The following is an 18,335-nucleotide window of genomic DNA, read 5'->3' on the forward strand; positions in this document are numbered from 1 at the left end:
TCCCCTGTAAAAATCAAAATTAAGAAGCAGATAACCTACCCTGCTGGGTTTATGGATGTCATCAGCATTGACAAGAGTGGAGAGAACTTCTGTCTGATCTGTGACACCAAGGGTCTCTTTGCTGTTCATTACGACAGAGGAGGCCACATACAAGTTGTGCAAAGTGAGAAAGCTCTTGGTGGGCACAAAAGGAATCCCACACCTGGTGACGCATGATGCTCATACTATTCGCTACCCTGATCCCCTCATCAGTGTGAATGACACCATTCAGATTGATTTGGAGACAGGCAAAGTAACTGACTTTCTCAAGTTTGGCACTGGGAATGTGTATGATGACTGGAGGTGCTAACTTGGGGAGAATTGGTATAATCACCAATAGGGAGAGACATCCCGGCTCTTTTGATGTGGTTCATGTGAAAGACGCCAATGGCAGCAGCTTTACCACTCAGCTTCCCAACATCTTTGTTCTTGGCAAGGACAACAAACCATGGATCTCTTCCCCAAGGAAAAGGAATCCGCCTCACCATTGCTGCAGAGAGAGACAGAGGCTAGCAGACAAACAGCAGTGGGTGAAATGGTCTCTTGGAGACATGCTGGAAAAGTATTTGTACTCTCACTAATACAAACCTTTTCTAAGCTAAATGCTAGACTAAACAGCATGATGAAACAAAAAAAAAAAAAAGCAAATCACATACCTCCAATATCACAGGTTACACGTTACCGTTCCAAAAGAACATAGGAAATACCAGACAAGACAAAGAGACAGCTCTGCAAACTCCAAATTCTGCTTCTCCATATCTGTGTTCTTCAGCTCTCCAAGTTCTTTCAGCTTCGTTAACTGCAACCAACTTCTTTTGGGCTGATTCCACTCCCTGTTAGTAGCTTTGCTCAGCAGGTATCGCACAGCTCTGACATCTCTAACATCTTGGGATCTCCAAGGCAACGTCAACTTCACAGCTTTTTTTTTTTATTGTATTTTTTATTAATTATTTTATTTACACTGTTGTTCCCTTTCCCATGCCCACTCCACAAGACACCCACACAATCCCTACCCCCCTTTGCCTCTAAGAAAGTGCTCCCCCTACCCACCCATTCCCACCTTACCCCTCTAGCATCCTCCTTTTCTGGGGCATCAAGCCTCTACAGGATCAAGAGCAGCCCTTCCCACTGAGGCCAAACAAGGCAGTTCTCTGCTACATATGTAGCAGGGGCCACTTAAATCTTATTTTTAATGATGGTTCTTAAACTTTAACCTCCCTTGTAGCCCACCACTCACCAGCGGTGGTGGAAAAGAAAGGATATGGGGGAAGTGGACTTGTTTAGAAAGGTTCTTTGGAGTAATTCCCTGTCTTTGTTGTCTAGAAATTGACAATTCAGTTCACAGGTTAGCAGCAGTAATTTGGTCACTCCCAAACACTCTACAGATACACCAGCAGTCCATATCAATAGGGTCAGGATAACAAACACAGATCAGCAGTGCTGGCACAACCTAGCAGAGACAGCCAGGCTTCAGCCTTGGCAGGAGTCAGCAGGAAAAGATGGGAGACCCACAAGCATTGCACAGTTAGCTCCATAAGCAAGCCTAGCTCACTGTCCATTGTGTCCTATTGATACCCTTCAAACATCACGTGTGCTCCTGCTGTCTTGCCTCAGCTGACATCACTTTACCAGTCAGCCCTCGTCTGAGGAAACAGCAAGAAACTGCAGCAATCATCAGAAGTTTTTGGCGTGTTTCTCTCTATTAAAGTCCTAACTAGTGCAGATCAACTACAAATGTAAGTCTGACCAATACATTCGAGTCCTTAGCAAAGAATCCATTCAAAGGTCCATTCATGTGTCTGCTCTAGCAGAATTATCCTTTCCCTTGTGTCTGCTTCACCTAAATGTTCCTTCAAGAATCTGCCTTAGCCTTTCACCTATGTCCATTTAAACTAAATGTTCCGTCATGTGTTTGCGCCAGCAAAACACCATCCAACTTTGCAAAAAACCCTTAAACTGCCACTTCATCTGTGAGTGCTGGGGAATCATGCTCCTGCTGAGCCATCTCTCCAGTCACGCATGGTGTATTTTTAAACAGCTGAGTAGTACTACATTGTGTAAATGTACCACATTATCTTTATTCATTTTTTATTGGATACTTTTTATTTACATTTCAAATGTTATTCCCTTTCCTGATTTCCCATCCATCAGCCCCCTGTACCATCCCCCTGCAACCTTCTTAAACAACACTCCCTTCCCAGCTCCCCACCCTGACATTCCCCTACACTGGGGGGTCCAGCCTTGGCAGGACAAGGGCTTCTCGCATTGGTGCCCAACAGGCTATTCACTGCTACATATGCAGCTGAAGCCATGGTCTGTGCATGTGTACTCTTTGGGTAGTGGTTTAGTCCCTGGGAGCTCTGGTTGGTTGGTATTGTTGTTCTTATGGGGTTATAAGCTCCTTTAGCTCCTTCAATCCTTTCCCTAACTCCTCCAACAGAAACCCCTTTCTTAGTTCAATGGTTTGTTGCTAGCATTCACCTCTGTATTTGTCAAGCTCTGGCTGAGCCCCAGAGGAGAAAACTATATCAAGTTCCTGTCAGCATGTACCATTGGACATCACCATTAGCAATATTGTGTAGGTTTGGTGGCTGTATATATATGGGCTGGATCCCCAAGTGGGTTAGGCACTGAATGGCCATTCCTTCAGTCACTGCTCCAGATTTTGTCTCCATATCTCCTAAGAATATTTTTGTTCCCCCTTTTAAGAAGCATCCACACGTTGGTCATCCGTCTTTTTGAGCTTCGTATTGTCTATGGATTGTATCTTGGGAAATTCAAGTTTTGAGCTAATATCTACTTATCAGTAAGTGCATGCCATGTGTGGGTTTTTTGTTTGTTTGTTTTTGTTTTTGTGATTGGGTTACCTCACTCAGGGTAATATTTTCTAGTTCCATCCATTTGCCTATGAATTTTATGAAATCATTGTTTTTGATAGCTGAGTAGCGCTCCATTGTGTAGATGTACCACATTTTCTGTATCCATTCCACCGTTGAAGGACATCTGGGTTCTTTCCAGATTCTGGCTATTATAAATAAGGCTGCTATGAACATAGTGGAGCATGTGTCTTTGTTATATGTTGGGCATCTTTTGGGTATATGCGCAGGAGTGGTGTAGCTGGGTACTCAGGTAGTAGTACAATGTCCAGTTTTCTGAGGAACATCCAGACTGATTTCCAGAATGGTTGTACCAGTCTGCAATCCCACCAACAATGGAGGAGTGTTCCTCTTTCTCCACATCCTCGCCAGCATCTGTTGTCACCTGAGATTTTTTATCTTAGCCATTCTGTCTGGTATGAGGTGGAATCTCAGGGTGGTTTTGATTTCCATTTCCCTGATGACTAAGGATGTTGAACATTTCTTTAGGTGCTTCTCAACTATTCGCTATTCCTCAGCTAAGAATTCTTTGTTTAGCTCTATAGCCTATTTTTAATAGGATTATTTGGCTCTCTGGAGTCTAACTTCTTGAGTTCTTTCTATATATTAGATATAAACCCTCTATCAGATGTAGGATTGGTAAAGATTTTTTTTCCTAATCTGTTGATTGCAGTTTTGTCCTAACAACAGTGTCCTTTGCCTTACAGAAACTTGGCAGTTTTATGAGGTCCCATTTGTTGATTCTTGATCTTAGAGCATAAGCCATTGGTGTTTTCTTCAGGAAAATTTCCCCAGTGCCCGTGTGTTAGAGGCTCTTCCCCACTTTTTCTTCTATTAGTGTATCTGGTTTTATGTGGAAGTATTTAATCCACTTGGATTTAAGCTTTGTACAGGGCAATAAGAATGGGTTGATTTGGATTCTTCTACATGCTGACCTCCAGTTGAACCAGCACCATTGAAAATGCTATCTTTTTTTTTCCTCTGGATGGTTTTAGCTCCTTTGTCAAAGATCAAGTGACCATAGGTGTGTGGGTTCATTTCTGGGTCTTCAGTTCTATTCCATTGATTTACTCACTTGTCTCTATACCAATACCATTACAATTTTTATCACTATTGCTCTGTAATACTGCTTGAGGTCAGGGATAGTGATTCCCCCAGAAATTCTTTTACTGTTGAGAATAGTTTTCCATATCCTGAGTCTTTTGCTTTGCCAAATGAATTTGAAAATCACTCTTTCTAACTCTATAAGAATTGAGTTGGAATTTTGATGGAGATTGCATTGAATCTGTAGATAGCTTTTGGCAAAATGGCCATTTTTACTATGTTAATCCTGCCAGTCCATGAGCATGGGAGATCTTTTTTTCCTTAAGTTTGTTTACATAGTGGATTATGTTGATGGATTTCCTAATATTGAACCATCCCTGCATGAAGCCTACTTGATCATGATGGATGATCATTTTGATGTGTTCTTGGATTTGGTTTGTGAGAATTTTATTGGGTATTTTTGTGTCAATATTCATAAGGGAAATAGGTCTGAATTCTCTTTCTTTGTTGGGCGTTAGTATGGTTTGGGTATAAGCATAATTGTAGCTTGATAGAAGGAAATTGGTAGTGTTCCTTTTGTTTCTGTTTTGTGGAATAGTTTGGACAGTGTTGGTATTAGGTCTTCTATGAAGGTCTGATAGAATTCTGCAGTGAACCCATCTAGTCCTGTGGTTTTTTTGGTTGGGAGACGTTTCTATTTCTTTAGGAGTTATGGGACTGTTTAGACGGTTTATCTGATCCTGATTTAACTTTGGTACCTGGAATCTGTCTAGAGAGTTGTGCATTTCATCCACATTTTGCAGTTTTGTTGAATATCGGTTTTGTAGTAGGACCTGATGATTTTTTTTTTTTAATTTCCTCATGTTCTGTTGTTACATGTCTCCCTTTTCGTTTCTGATTTTATTAATTTGGATACTGTGTCTGTGCCCTCTGGTTGGTCTGGCTAAGGGCTTATGTATCTTCTTGACTTTCTCAAAGATCCAGCTCCGGGTTTTGCTGATTTGTTGTATAGTTCTTTTTTTCTACTAGGTTGATTTCAGCCCTCAGTTTGATGATTTCCTGCCTTCTACTCCTCTTGGGTATATTTACTTTTCTTCTAGAGCCTTTAGGTGTGCTGTCAAGCTGCTAATGTTTGCTCTCTCCTGTTTCTTTTTAGACGCACTCAGCGCTAGAGTTTTCTTCTTAGCACTGCTTTCATTGTGTCCCATAAGTTTGGGTATGCTGTGCCTTCATTTTTATTAAATTCTAAAAAGTCTTTAATTTCTTTCTATATTTTTTCCTTGACCAAGTTACCATTGAGTAGAGCATTGTTCAGCGTTCATGTGTATGTTGGCTTTCTGTTGTTATTGAAGACTAGCTGTAGTCTGTGGTGATCTGATATTATAAATGGGATTATTTCAATCTTCTTGTATCTGTTCAGGTCTGTTTTGTGACCAATTATAAGGTCAATTTTGTAGAAAGTTCATGAGGTACTGAGAGAAGGTATATTTTTTTTCTTTTAGAATGAAATGTTCTATAAATATATGTTAAATCCATTTGTTTTATAACTTCTGTTAGTTTCTCTGTGTCTCTGTTTAGTTTCTGTTTCCATAATCTGTCCATTGATGATAGTGGGTTGTTGACATCTCCCATTGTGTGAGGTGCAATGTGTCCTTTGAGCTTTAGTAAGGTTTCTTTTATGAATGTAGGTGCCCTTGCATTTGGAGCATAGATATTCAGAATTCAGAGTTCATCTTGGTAGATTACTCCTTTGATTAATATGAAGAATCCTTCCATATCTTTTTTGATGACTTTTGCTTGAAAGTTGATTATATTCAATATTAGAATGGCTACTCCAGCTTGTTTCCTGGGACCATTTGCTTGGAAAATTGATTTCCAGCCTTTCACTCTGAGGTAATGTCAATCTTTGTCACTGAGGTGTGTTTTCTGTAGGCAGCAAAATGCTGGGTCCTCTTTACATATCCAGTCTGTTAGTCTATGTCTTTTTATTGGGGAATTGAGTCCATTGATGTTCAGAGTTATTAAGGAATAGTGATTCTTGTTTCCTGTTATTTTTGTTGTTAGAGGTGGAATTACTTTTGTGTGGCTTTCTTCTTTTGGGTTTGTTGCATTGAGATTACTTTCTTGCTTTTTACAGGGTTTAGTTTTCCTCCTTCTGTTGGCAGTTTCCATCTGTTATCCTTTATAGGGCTGGATTTGTGGAAATATATTGTGTAAACTTGATTTTGTCATGGAATATCTTGTTTTCTCCATCTTTGTTAATTGAGAGTTTTGCTGGATATAGCAGCCTGGGCTGGCAGGCTTAGGGTCTGTATGACATCTGCCCAGGATCCTCTGGCTTTCATAGTCTCTGCTGAAAAGTCTGGTGTAATTCTGATAGATCTGCCTTTATCTATTACTTGACCTTTTTCCCTTACTGCTTTTAATATTCTTTCTTTGTTTTGTGCATTTGGTGTATTTTGTTGAAGATATTTACTGGCTCTTTAAGTTGGGAGTCTTCACTCTCTTCTATACCTATTATCCTTAGGTTTGGTCTTCTCATTGTGTCCTGGATTTCCTGGATGTTTTTCATTAGGAGCTTTTTGCGTTTTACATTTTCTTTGACAGTTGTGTCAATGTTTTCTGTGGTATCTTCTGGTCCTGGGATTCTCTATTCTATCTCTTGTATTCTGTTGGTGAGGCTTGCATCTATGACTCCTGATCTCTTTCCTAGGTTTTCTATCTCCAGGTTTGTCTCCCTTTGTGATTTCTTTATTGTTTCTATTCCCATTTTTAAATCCTGGATGGTTTTTTTCAATTCCCTCACCTGTTTGGTCTTGTTTTCCTGTAATTCTTTAAGGGATTTTTGTGTTTCCCTCTTTAAGGGCTTCTACTTGTTTACCTGTGTTCTGTATTTTTTTTTTTTAAGGAAATTATTTATGTCCTTCTTAAAGTCCTCTATCATCATCATGAGATGTGATTTAAAATCCACATCTGGTGTGTTTGAATATCCATTATTTGCTTTGGTGGGAGAACTGGCCTCTGATGATGCTAGGTAGTCTTGGTTTCTGTTGCTTAAGTTCCTACGCTTTCCTCTCACCATCAGGTTGTCTCTGGTGTTAGCTTTGTCTTACTGTCTCTGACTGTGGCTTGACCCTGTTGTAAGTCTGTGTGTCAGCATTCTGTTGACCTATTTTCTTTCAGAGGGATCTGTGAACAGAGAGCTGCTCCTTGGTTTGTGTGTCCTAAAACCTCTAGGCAGGTTGGGTGGAACAGAAGAATTGGTTTTACCTCTGCTCTTAGATGTGTCAGCGCTCCTGGAGACTGACTTTCATCTCTGGGCTCAGGTTGAAACCAGAAGGGTCCTACCCCTGACTGCTCCTTGGTTCCTGCATCCAAAGGCCTCTAGGCAGGTTCCTCTTGGGTCAGGAATGTGAGCAGAAGTGGCTGTCTCCCCTTGGCTCTCAGGATTGTCTGCACTTCTGAGAGTCCAGCTCTCTTCCTTAGTTCAGCTCTGGGTGTAGGCAGAAAGTATCCTGTCCCTGACTGCTCCTGCCTTTATGAACTTCACAGCTTCTTGTTCCATTGTCTGGGATCTGCACGTGATCTGGGCTCGTCAAAAGTGCTTGGGTCACATCTCCAACTCTGCCCTCTGTAGTACTCCAGGCTCTGGTGTATTCCACTCCACTGCTGCTCTGGTTCTTGGTTCTCATCCCAGGTACTGACATCTCCAATATGCCGGGGTCTTCTGCTGTAACTAGGCTTCACCAATAGCCTCTCATAGGCTCCCTTCATGGTGCTAAGCCTCAATTTCTTTGTATAACCCCTTCAGTCCTGGGCTGTCAACACCAACTGAAGCTGCACCTTCACCAACGGCCTTCCCTGACTTCTCATAGTGCCAAGCCTCGGCTGCTCTTTATGACCCTTTCAAAACCAGTACCACCCAGGTGATTCTTATACATCACCAATTCCAGATTCAGCATGAGGTACAATCTTGCCTGTCTCTGGAACACAGCTTCTTTGTGCTCTCAGAAAACACTTCCTAGATTTCACCTCGGTGATGCTGGTTTCTTCTCAATCACTGCTAATTCCTTAGCTCCAACTAACCAGCATCAGTTGTCCCAGTAGCCATTTTTATTCTTGGCTCTAAAGACAGAGCCACATTGCTGAAGCTGCCGGTTCTGCTGCTTGCTGGAGCTGGAACATGGCCTCCCTCATTTTATTACCAGATTTCTGTTTTCCAACTCCTTCATTGCCTAAACTTGGCTGTCCTGGAACTTGGCAGAGATCTACTAGATGCTTGAACTTTCCTTCTGCAAACAGTCTTTGTTGGAATAGTCTAACCAAAGTCTGTTAAGCCACTCTAAGAAAACACAACACACACACACACACACACACACACACACACACACACACACACACACCATGTTTTATTAGAGAACCATGACTAAAAGAGGTAGTGTTTCATGGTGAAATACATTCCTTGAAGGCAACAATTTTTTTAAGGGGAAAAGGGGGAAATCCAATCTACTAGTCTGTGTTGTGATTGGGGTAGCAAGACCATTTATATTCGGATTGAAAGGTGTGTATTGATTCTTGATTTGCTAATTTTTTACCTTTATTTTCCTCTTTTATCTTGCTTAACCATTTCTGTACCAGTTTATTTTTCATGTTATTACACTATACATGACATAATTTAGTCATAGTCACCACACATTGTCTTCTTATGGCCTTCTCCCTCTCCTGTACATCCTCCTCCTCTTTCCGATGAGATCCCCTCCTACTTTCATTCTTTTGTGACCCAGGAAGTGTAAATTGGGTTTACAGGAGTATGCACATCTTACCACAGAGGAACATACCTTCCCTCAACCATAAATAGCTGTCTGCATAGAAATCCTCAGGAGGATTGTCAGCCACTGTGAGTTCACGGCCACTCTTAGCAACCATTCCTGCCTTGATTATAGATAGAGACAGACAGACAGACAGACAGATATGTGTGTTATTTATGTATATGAGTACACTGTCACTCTCTTCAGACACACCAGAAGAGGGCATCAGATCCCATTATAGATGGGTGTGAACCACCATGTGGTTGCTGGGAATTGAACTCAGGACCTCTGCAAGAACAGCCAGTGCTTTTAAGTGCTGAGCCATCTCTCCAGTCCAGTAAATATATTTTAAAATGGGAATTTTAACATATTAATAAGCCATCTTCATCTAGATGTCAGCTCATTCTATAAGTATGTAGATATTTAAATGTCATATACAATATCTGATTCAAAACAAACTAATAAATTTTATTGTGCTTAAAAATTACATTTTTTTGGCACCTTGATCACTCTATACAAAATTAATTCTGATCTAATGCACATTAGAAACTTTGCTGTCACATCTCAGCTTTTTTCAATAGTTGATTACCAAGTCCTGTTGCTTCTTTGTATGTTAGAAGGGTGGGCCCCTGTGCTTTGCTTTTCTTTGCCACCTTTTGTAGTTGAATCCTCGTTTCTGATGATTTCACTGAAATAAGTTCTTGTTTTGAGACAGGGTGTTGGCTCTGTAATACAAGTCACTGCCCCTGTCCTCTCACAGTCCTCTAGCCTCAATTTCCTAAGTCAGTGTTCAGAACCTATGGGTTACGACCCCTTTGAGAGTTGAAAGGCCTTTTGGCAGAGGTCCCATATCATGTATCCTGCATATCATATATCTACATCATGATTCATAACAGTAGCAAAATTATAATTAGGAAGTAACAACATAAACTTTATGACTGGGGGTCACCAAAAGCTGAGGAACTGCACTGAAAGATCACAGCATTAGGATGCCTGAGAACCACTGACCTGAGTGCTGAGACTCGGGCATGATTCTCCATGCCGTCTTCTCACAGTTTAGGTTTTTAGATATTGGATAACGTGTCACAAGCTGGTTGTGAACTCAATATGTAATCAAAGATGACCTTGAACTCCTCCAAATCATTCTGCTTTTGTCTCCTGAGTATTACAGGTGTGTTCCTGTATGCCTGTGCTTGTTATATATTCCTTTGTGTTTGTTTGTTTTAGGACTGGGTCTCACTGTGAATCCCTGGCTTAGAAACTGTGGCTTCCCATTATCTCTGCTTCCCACATGCCAGAATTACAGGTCTATACCCCATGACTGAATGGTTTTGCAATACTTTCTTACCTTATGTCTTAGTTAGGCTTTTACTGCTGTGAACAGATACCATGACCAAGGCAACTCTTATAAGGACAACATTTAATTAGGGCTGGTTTATAGTTTCAGAAGTTCAGTCCATTATCATAAAGGTGGGAATATGGCAGCATCCAGGCAGGCAATTTGCAAGAGAAGCTGCGAGTTCTGTATCTTCATCTGAACGCTGACTTCCAGGCAGCTAGGATAAGGGTGTTAAGTCCATGCCCACAGTGACACACCTACTCCAACATGGCCATACCTACTCCAACAGAGTCACACCCTCTAATAGTGCCACTCTCTAGGGTGAGCATATACAAACCATCACACCTATCATGTTTTCTCTGGGATTATCCTTTTCTGAACGTGAGGGCAGCTGCCTCATTTCACACAGATTTACACAGCTACAACCAATCATGTATAGGTTGTGTGCTTGTCTCTGTAGTGCTCTGGCACAGTTGAGCAGTTGTGGCAAACCAAATCTAAAATGTTTAGCACCTTATCCTTTGAGAATAATTTTATTAATCTATTTGGCCCTATACATTGCTGCTGACACCTCTGAAATCTTGATTCTCAAACTCACAGTATCTGTCTTCAACACAGAGTAGGCCTTCTCCTTGTATCATGATAGCCACAACAGTCACAGGAGGGCTGCCTGCCGGGGTGGTAATGGAAATAATGTTTTCTCCAGAATGTAAGAAGGGAGTCATGGAAGAGTATCTACAATGTGTCTTCCATTAAAGAGAAAGTGGCCACTGTATCTGGACTTGATTCTGTGAGGTAGGAATTGAACCTCTTCTGGGACCTCTTGAATGAGACTAACAGAGGCAGTGATGCAAAAGCAAGGAGTTTATTCATTCTGACGTGTTGGGGCCTTCCCACTTCAAGGGGAGCAGACTCTAACAGGGAGAGTATACCTTGCAAACATTGGGGCAGATTTGCACAGTGGTAACTAGGCAGGGTACTATGCGCATTTGGTGGAGTGAAACAACTTCCAAATCCACCCAATTTACCATTCAGGACTTTTGGTTGGGAGTCACAGGTGATTTTGTTCAACAGTTTGACTTGCAGCTGTTTCAGGAACTAAACTAGATCTACTTCTACTTCTCCTGGAAGGGAGGGGTCTTTTTACTCGGAAGTTTGTGGTGGAATTTTCCCAGTAGCCTCATATTGACCCCAACTCTGGCTCTTTCAATTCAAGCACCATGGGTACTTTCTTCCTTCTCAGTCAGGTGAGCAGTAACTATTAGCCCTTTCCCAAATATGGTCTTGGAGAGACAAGGCCAAGGAGCAGGAGGCTGGCTCAGCAACATCACAATCATGGCAGAGGCTTGGACCCACTTAAAGCATATGCTTGATCATTCCTACACTGAGGAGGCATGCTAACTAAAGTTAAAACAAAAAATAAATAAGTAAATAAATAAATAAATAAATAAAAGAGTCCAGCCTGGCATGGTGAGAGTGGCATGGACATGAACTTCAGTCCCAGAACTAAGGAGGCAGATGACAGGAGATATTGAGGTGCAGGCCAGCATGGGTTATAAAGTAAGCACCTTTATCAATTTAAAAACAAACAAAAAGAGAGAGAGAGACAGAGACAGAGACAGAAAGAGAAAAGAATAGAGAATCTAAAACATATCTGTGTGGGCAATGGCCACAAAATTCCTAATACTGGGCTAATTGTTAATTGTTAAATTCCTAATACTGGGTTTGGCAGGGAGGGGTAAATGCATGTCACTGAAGTCTTCACAACATGTATGATCCAGAGGGTAACAGCCCATCCATACTGGGGTGTGGACTCACCAGGCAACCATACTGGTACCCCTACCTACCAACACTGTGAAAGGTGGGCCTTCTGGGAACTTTTAACATTCTGAAAAGCACATTGTCTTGTTTATAAGAAGACTCATATATATTTTCTTAGACTCCAAATAAGATTCAAAGAGACAAAAATCACTTATGTGTCCAAGTTTGGCTGTAGCAAAACCAGGGCTCCACATAGAATTCACTCTAAATCTAAGTCTTTTAATAGTATCAAAAAAACAGCAGCTACAGATGTTCAGCTTCTCAGAAGGGTTTAAGGAAATGAAGAGATGGACACCATCTGCCTTGAGGAGTGTGTATCAAGTGCAATCTCTGTTCTAGCCTATGGGCTGCTTCGGGAGTTACTTTTTCCAGGTCCTCCCACCTTGGGCAGCCTAGTAGCACTGGGCTGGCGTGGCATCCTCTGGATGGGTCTTTCACGGCTTCCACGTTCTGCCACTATAGTCACATTACCAAGAATGGGGCCACCTCGGTTTCTTCCTGAAAAGATATAGAACCCAATAATGAGGACTGGGGCAGATGTCAGCTGCAGCACACTTACCATTCTGTTTCCCAGGAAATAGGCCCACCTTTCTGCTGTATACAACCCGTTTCAGCTGCAGATACATGATTTGTAATCTTGGTTGTTAACTTGACTTCATCTGGAATCAACTAAAACATAAGATGCTGGCACCCTGGTAAGGGATTAGTTGATGTGGGAGCACCAGCACTAACTCTGTGTCACACCTGTTGGCGGCCCACAAGAGAGGACAGGGAAGAAGGAAGCGTTTGCTTTTTGCCTGTCTGTTCTCATTTTCCCTGGCTCATCTGTCCTGCTGCTGAAGCATTTCTTTGCTGGTGTTAGAATCCCCTTTTTTGGAATTCCAATGTAAACTCAAGACTCTGTAGAAACCCCTGGAGACTCTAACAGCAGGTTAGGAATGCTGACACTGAATCTTGTAAACTGAAAAACTACTTGACTCTTCGACTTCCTGTTGGACTGTATCTCTGACTTCAGCTTGTAAGCCACTCCGATGAATCCCTTTTGAGTATACATATTTATATATGTATGTATGTATAATTTTAATACATGTTTTCATTTTAGCAGTTTAGTTCCTTTAAACAACCCTGACTAATGAAGACTGTCACACCAGGAGTGGCCCTAGAGAAATGGAACTTTAAGGATGAACTTTTTAAGTATCTGGCACAGGTTTTCCTCTTCCTTCATAAAAGGGGGAACAAAAATATTCATAGGAGGCGATATGGAGACAAGTTAGGAGCAGAGACTGAAGGAATGGCCATTCTGAGCCTGCCCCATCTGGGTATACAGCCCATATATATTCAGCCACCAAAACTAGTTAATATTGATGAAGCCAAGAAATGCATGCTGACAGGAGACTGATATAGCTGTCTCCTGAGAGGTTCATCCAGAGCATGTCAAATACAGAGGTGAATGCTAGCAGCAAACCACTGAACTAAGAATGGGATCCCTGTTGGAGGAATTATAGAAAGGATTGAAAGAGCTGGAGGGGCTTGCAACCCCATAAGAACAACAATGCCAACCAACCAGAGCTCCCAGGGACTAAACCACTACCCAAAAAGTACACATGGACAGACCCATGACTTCAGCTGCATATGTAGCAGAGGATGGCCTTGTTGGGCACCAGTGGGAGGAGAAGCCCTTGGTCCTGCCAAGGCTGGACCCCCCCAGTGCAGGGAAATATCAGGGATGTTGGAGGGGAGGCAGTTGGGGAGGGGAAACACCCTTACAGAAGAAGGGGAGGGGGATGGCATAAGGGGCTCATGGCCAGGAAACCAGGAAATGGAATAACATTTGAAATGTAAATAAAAAATAACCAATTCAAAAAAAAAAGAAGAAGATCTGGTCTAACCCTGGTATTCTTAAGTGAGTTGCATAGGCACAATGCCTATCTAAGAGTAACAAAATTAGTTTTAAATTTTGGATCAATATATGAAGATCTATGTTAATGAAAACCTTAAATCTGTATCAATATTTAATTTTGTACCAATGTAAGAAAATAGAACTTCAAAATATGAAGATGTCTGTCAATGTAAAAAAAATCAGAGGGAAGGAAAGAAGGAAGCATGCATGAAAGACACTTTATATGAGGGACTTGAGCATTTGTAGTTTTTGGTGTTTGTAGGGGAGGGGTATTCTTAAAATGAATTCCTACAGCTATCAATGGACAGCTTGATTATTATCTCATTATGTCCATTTATATTCATGAGATGTTGTATTCATTTTCATACTAGTCCTTCAAAATCCAGCCTTGACAACAGCTGCCCCATTATGGCTCATTTACTGAACAGTCCAGCTTATGAAAGATGTCTGGCTTCTACACTCAAAATTTCACCTTGTGCTTTCTGGAGGGAGAGCTTTTCAAATGGTCAAGTTTCCCTAATTCTAAATAGGGAAGCACTGAACTGAACCCATTTTCCTCCGCATGAAAGAAGACCACTGTGGTCAGTGACTGCAGGACTGTTTCCCTTTTCTCTGCTAGACGAGTGATTCACTAAAGGCCACCTGGACAGCCAGGGTCCAGCTGCAGAGAGTCCTGCTGCATCAAGATGTACAGACTCTAGGGGCTGAAGAGAATCTAACTCATGGCCTGGAGCAAAGCCAATCTAGTTCCTCCAGGGAAGCTATGGCAAACACCAATGGTCGCAAACCTGACATTACAGGCCATCACATCCCTCCAACTGGAACACTTTGACCACTCCTGCTACATTCCCCATCTCATATTTGGTCACTGATAGGGTAGTTTAAAGGTATGAGGGTATGGATGCTAAGACACACAGAAGTCAGATATCTCTATGCCTCACCTGGTAACCTATGAGCTAATGAAGGACCCTAGGGGCTTTCACCAGCCTTACACACACATGCCTCAGGTCAAGGCTAGGCCAAGTTTCATTCTCCTCCCACAGGAACATTCTTGAGCAGAAAATTCTCAGAATGTACTGATTGATGCTTGCTAGCCAATAGACTTAAAGGTTAATATGCTTAGCCAATAAGTTTGAACTATAACCTTACTGAGGTAACCTGTGCCCCTAAAAAGTACAAAAACTGCTTGTAGTAGCCATTCTGGGTCGCCTTCTCATCACTCACCTTGAGGGACTGCCTGAGGGTTGACCCTGACACGCTGGGAAATAAACCTCTTGCTTTTGCATCAATCTGCATCTCAGTGTCTGACTCGGGGGTGTCTCGAAGTAAGGACACTGACCAAGAGTCAGGGTCTTACACTCCAGGTTCAGCCCCACCTGTGCTCCACTCTCCTTCACTTCCATAGCAGCCAGTATTCCTAAGCTTCCTAGTTAACAACATCCCTCAGAACTTTCTAGGACTAAACCTTCCAGAGCTAACAACTCTGTAGTTCCTGTCCTCAACAGGTATTTTTTATTTCATTCTGTCGTCCATCCCCAATCCTCCTCAGCCTTCTCAACCTAGAGGAGGCACTTAGGACAGAGGTCAGCAGCATGGGGAGCATATGGAAGAGGAGCAACTAGATAAGCCCTGGGAACTCACGTACCCTAATAACTGGACCCATATCTTACCATATCTGCCAATACATGAATGATATCTCAGGCCACCAATTAGGCAGGAGAGAAAGCACAGGTTACAAGTAGATGTGGGTGACCAGAAAATGTCACTTTTTTTTTTTCTCAGAGCTGAGGACCGAACCCAGGGCCTTGGCGCTTGCTAGGCAAGCGCTCTACCACTGAGCTAAATCCCCAACCCCGAAAATGTCACTCTTAACGGTGTTGTCAAGGAGCCTGGGGGAGGCATCTGTTCCCTATGCTATACTTGCAATCAGCCAAGGGGCAGTGTTGAAGAGGCTGAGGTCACGTTCCCTACGGCATACCATGATACCTCATGTTTGTCCCTGACCTACATCCTCTGCCTGAGTAGGGATTTTTAAATAGTGCAAGTGTGGGGGTGTTGGTCTTATCCTGGAGCACCAGCCCAAGTGCATATTCTAAAAATACTGTGTCTTTGATAGACTGAGCAAGAAAAGGTGTCCTGGTTCTGAGCTGCACGGCTGGTATTGTAGCTCAAAGCTGTCCTGGCCTTGTGGGACAATGGCAGTTTCCAGTGGAAGTGTGCACATCAACACCAAACCTAGAGATCAGACGATCAAATGCCTGTGAAAAGAGAAGACAGGCAGCAAGAGAACCAGAGTGAGCAGTCGGGGGAGGGAGACAGGTGCTTGGGATCAGGGCCATAGAGCAGACCTGGAGAGGCTGCAGGCCTGAGAGAAAAGGTTACTCTTGTGTCTCCTCCTAGCAGAGGAAGGAGACTGTTAGAGGCCAGACAGACACAAATTGATCAGAAAGAGGGTGGGTCAGTGCATATGTGTGGGTCCCCAGGCCTGACAGCTTCCCTTCAGTGGGCCAGGCTGCTCATTTTACCCCACTTGTATTCCTTCTGGGTTGTTCCTGACAGGGAACCACCACTGGATCTCCTTCTACTCGTCTAGGAGTACAAGCTGTATTTCAGAGGGTTCCAACAGCCAAAGAGAACAGATGCAAACAGATAGGATGGGTAGGTTGGAAGATAAGAGATCCCTCTGTTACACACTCTGGTTACCATCATCTACTTACACCTGGTTACAGTCATGACCACAAGAGCAGGGCAACCCTTCACACCTGAGCACTGGGCTAATCTTTCTGTCAGACCCATGTTCTATGGCAGTCAGATGGCTACGGTCCTGTAACCCAAAAACTGGGTTGTGTGCTGGCCTGGCCTGAGATGTGGGAGCTAGACCTGGGCCTGGGAAGGGTAGGTAAGGAGTTGCTTGCTCTGTTCTCTGAGTACTTCCCTGACCCTGTTTGTGATTGTCAGGCAAATGAAGACCAAATCCATGTTATTCCAGTACCTGTAGAATGTGGCATGATAAAAAGGTGGTAAGGAGTCAGACAGATGGACCCTAGCCTGCTTGGACCAGTCTTTGGTCCAACAGTACAATCCCAAACGTGGAGTCAACTAAGGTCCCTGGAAGGTAGATGGGTCTACAGACCCTGGGAGGAGGCCTATAGACAGGCTAAGAAGTTCTAAGACAAGCCATCCTGGAGTTCTCTGCTCCTCCCCCACCCTGGCCACCCTCTTGGCAGAAGTACCCAGCCCACCTCTAACCTCGGGTCTCTGATGTGGACGTGGACAGAGACATGGACACCGAGTCCTGGGGATCGCTTGCCAGCCGCTGTCCAGCACACATGGACTTCAGCATCTGGAAGACGGCGAGGGGAGCCACGTTCAGATTCAGCAAGTCCACTAGAATCCTGGGAAAACAAATGCAGTGCTTAGTGAACATTGCAAGCCACAGGGCAGACATGATCCAAGAGTCGCGCCACCGTCTTGAAACTCCTTATAGAGACCCGGATATTTTGGAGTGGCAGATGCAAATGTAGAGAGTATGAGCTCGAAGTCCCTCGCCTTCTCACTTGAACACATCGGGGTCTATGGCGGCGCCTGCAGCCTGCGATAGCTCATACAGCTCCATCTCCTCGGCCCCCAGCACCTTCTTCCGCCGAAGCGCCAGCTTCTGCAGCGTTGCTGCCTCCAATCCTGTGGAAACCGCGAGTCCAGCACCACCACCACCAGCTGCCGCCGCCATTCGTGTAGCCTGAAAAGGGATCAGTGTTGGGCACAGTCCACCCTGGTGACTCCACAGCACCTGCTACTGGCCACCCGTTTCCTTGCAGGGTCTCTGCAAGCCAACAGCTCCAGCACGGAGGCAAGAGTCCCAAGAGGTCTTTACATAGTCGATTGCTTTCTTGTTCTGAACGTATAATGTACACTGGGCACTGTGTTAGGCATGGAGTGGGGTGATGGAAAGCTGACGGCTGCCTGACCATCAGACTTAGACCTCTGGCTTAGGTAGCAGCCCCTAGAATAATGCCTGGCATGTACTGGGTACTAAATGTCTGCTGCATGACCGGTATTCACGATTGCGTGTTATTACCAGCTTTGTTGACGGTCCCTAGACAGCCTTTACTTTTAGAGCAACACGTACTCCTTCCGGACCCCCACCCCACCTCCACCCTCACCCTCACCCTCACCCTCACCCCGACCCTCACCCCGGAAATACTTACACTAGGAGTAAAGAGCAGCGGACGACGTCTCTGCGCACGCGCCTTTGTGGCCAACTGCTTCTGCCGCAAAACTTGGCTTTTGCTTTTGCAGGCGCCTTTCCCGAGTGGTTGAGCCGCTTTTCCACTGGGCAGGAGGTGTGGCTTGATGACGCGCAGCTCGATGACGCTATTTCCGTGTTCTGAGTCGGGATAGCGGCGTTTATTTCTGAAGATAGGCGGGCATGCGAAACGACGGGAGGTGAATTCAACATGTCAGCTTGGCCGCTGTGTTGAGAACCGCAGATTGGCCGGTCACCATGA

General features: G+C 43.6%; 1 protein-coding gene and 1 pseudogene across 4 annotated transcripts; one reads left to right on the plus strand and one right to left on the minus strand.

Moving 5' to 3' along the window:
* On the plus strand, positions 1–552 carry LOC116897747 (annotated as a pseudogene).
* A 10,403-nt stretch (positions 553–10,955) lies between these two features.
* Mzt2b (mitotic spindle organizing protein 2B) lies at positions 10,956–18,135 on the minus strand. Of its 4 annotated transcripts, none has more exons than XM_032899803.1 (4): positions 18,032–18,135; positions 17,385–17,566; positions 17,077–17,222; positions 10,956–12,425 (listed from the first exon to the last, which is right to left on the minus strand). In XM_032899803.1, exons 2-4 carry the CDS (start codon positions 17,555–17,557, stop codon positions 12,268–12,270), a joined length of 477 nt encoding a protein of 158 aa, XP_032755694.1. In that variant the 5' UTR covers positions 17,558–17,566; positions 18,032–18,135; the 3' UTR covers positions 10,956–12,267. The 4 variants fall into 4 exon arrangements, with proteins under 4 accessions (XP_032755694.1, XP_032755697.1, XP_032755695.1 ...); XM_032899806.1 differs by having other exon boundaries at positions 18,038–18,131; XM_032899804.1 differs by having other exon boundaries at positions 18,021–18,124.
* Positions 18,136–18,335: the final 200 nt, after the last annotated feature.

Source organism: Rattus rattus, chromosome 4 (genome assembly GCF_011064425.1).
Source record: "Rattus rattus isolate New Zealand chromosome 4, Rrattus_CSIRO_v1, whole genome shotgun sequence".
Taxonomy (NCBI): Eukaryota; Metazoa; Chordata; class Mammalia; order Rodentia; family Muridae; genus Rattus; species Rattus rattus.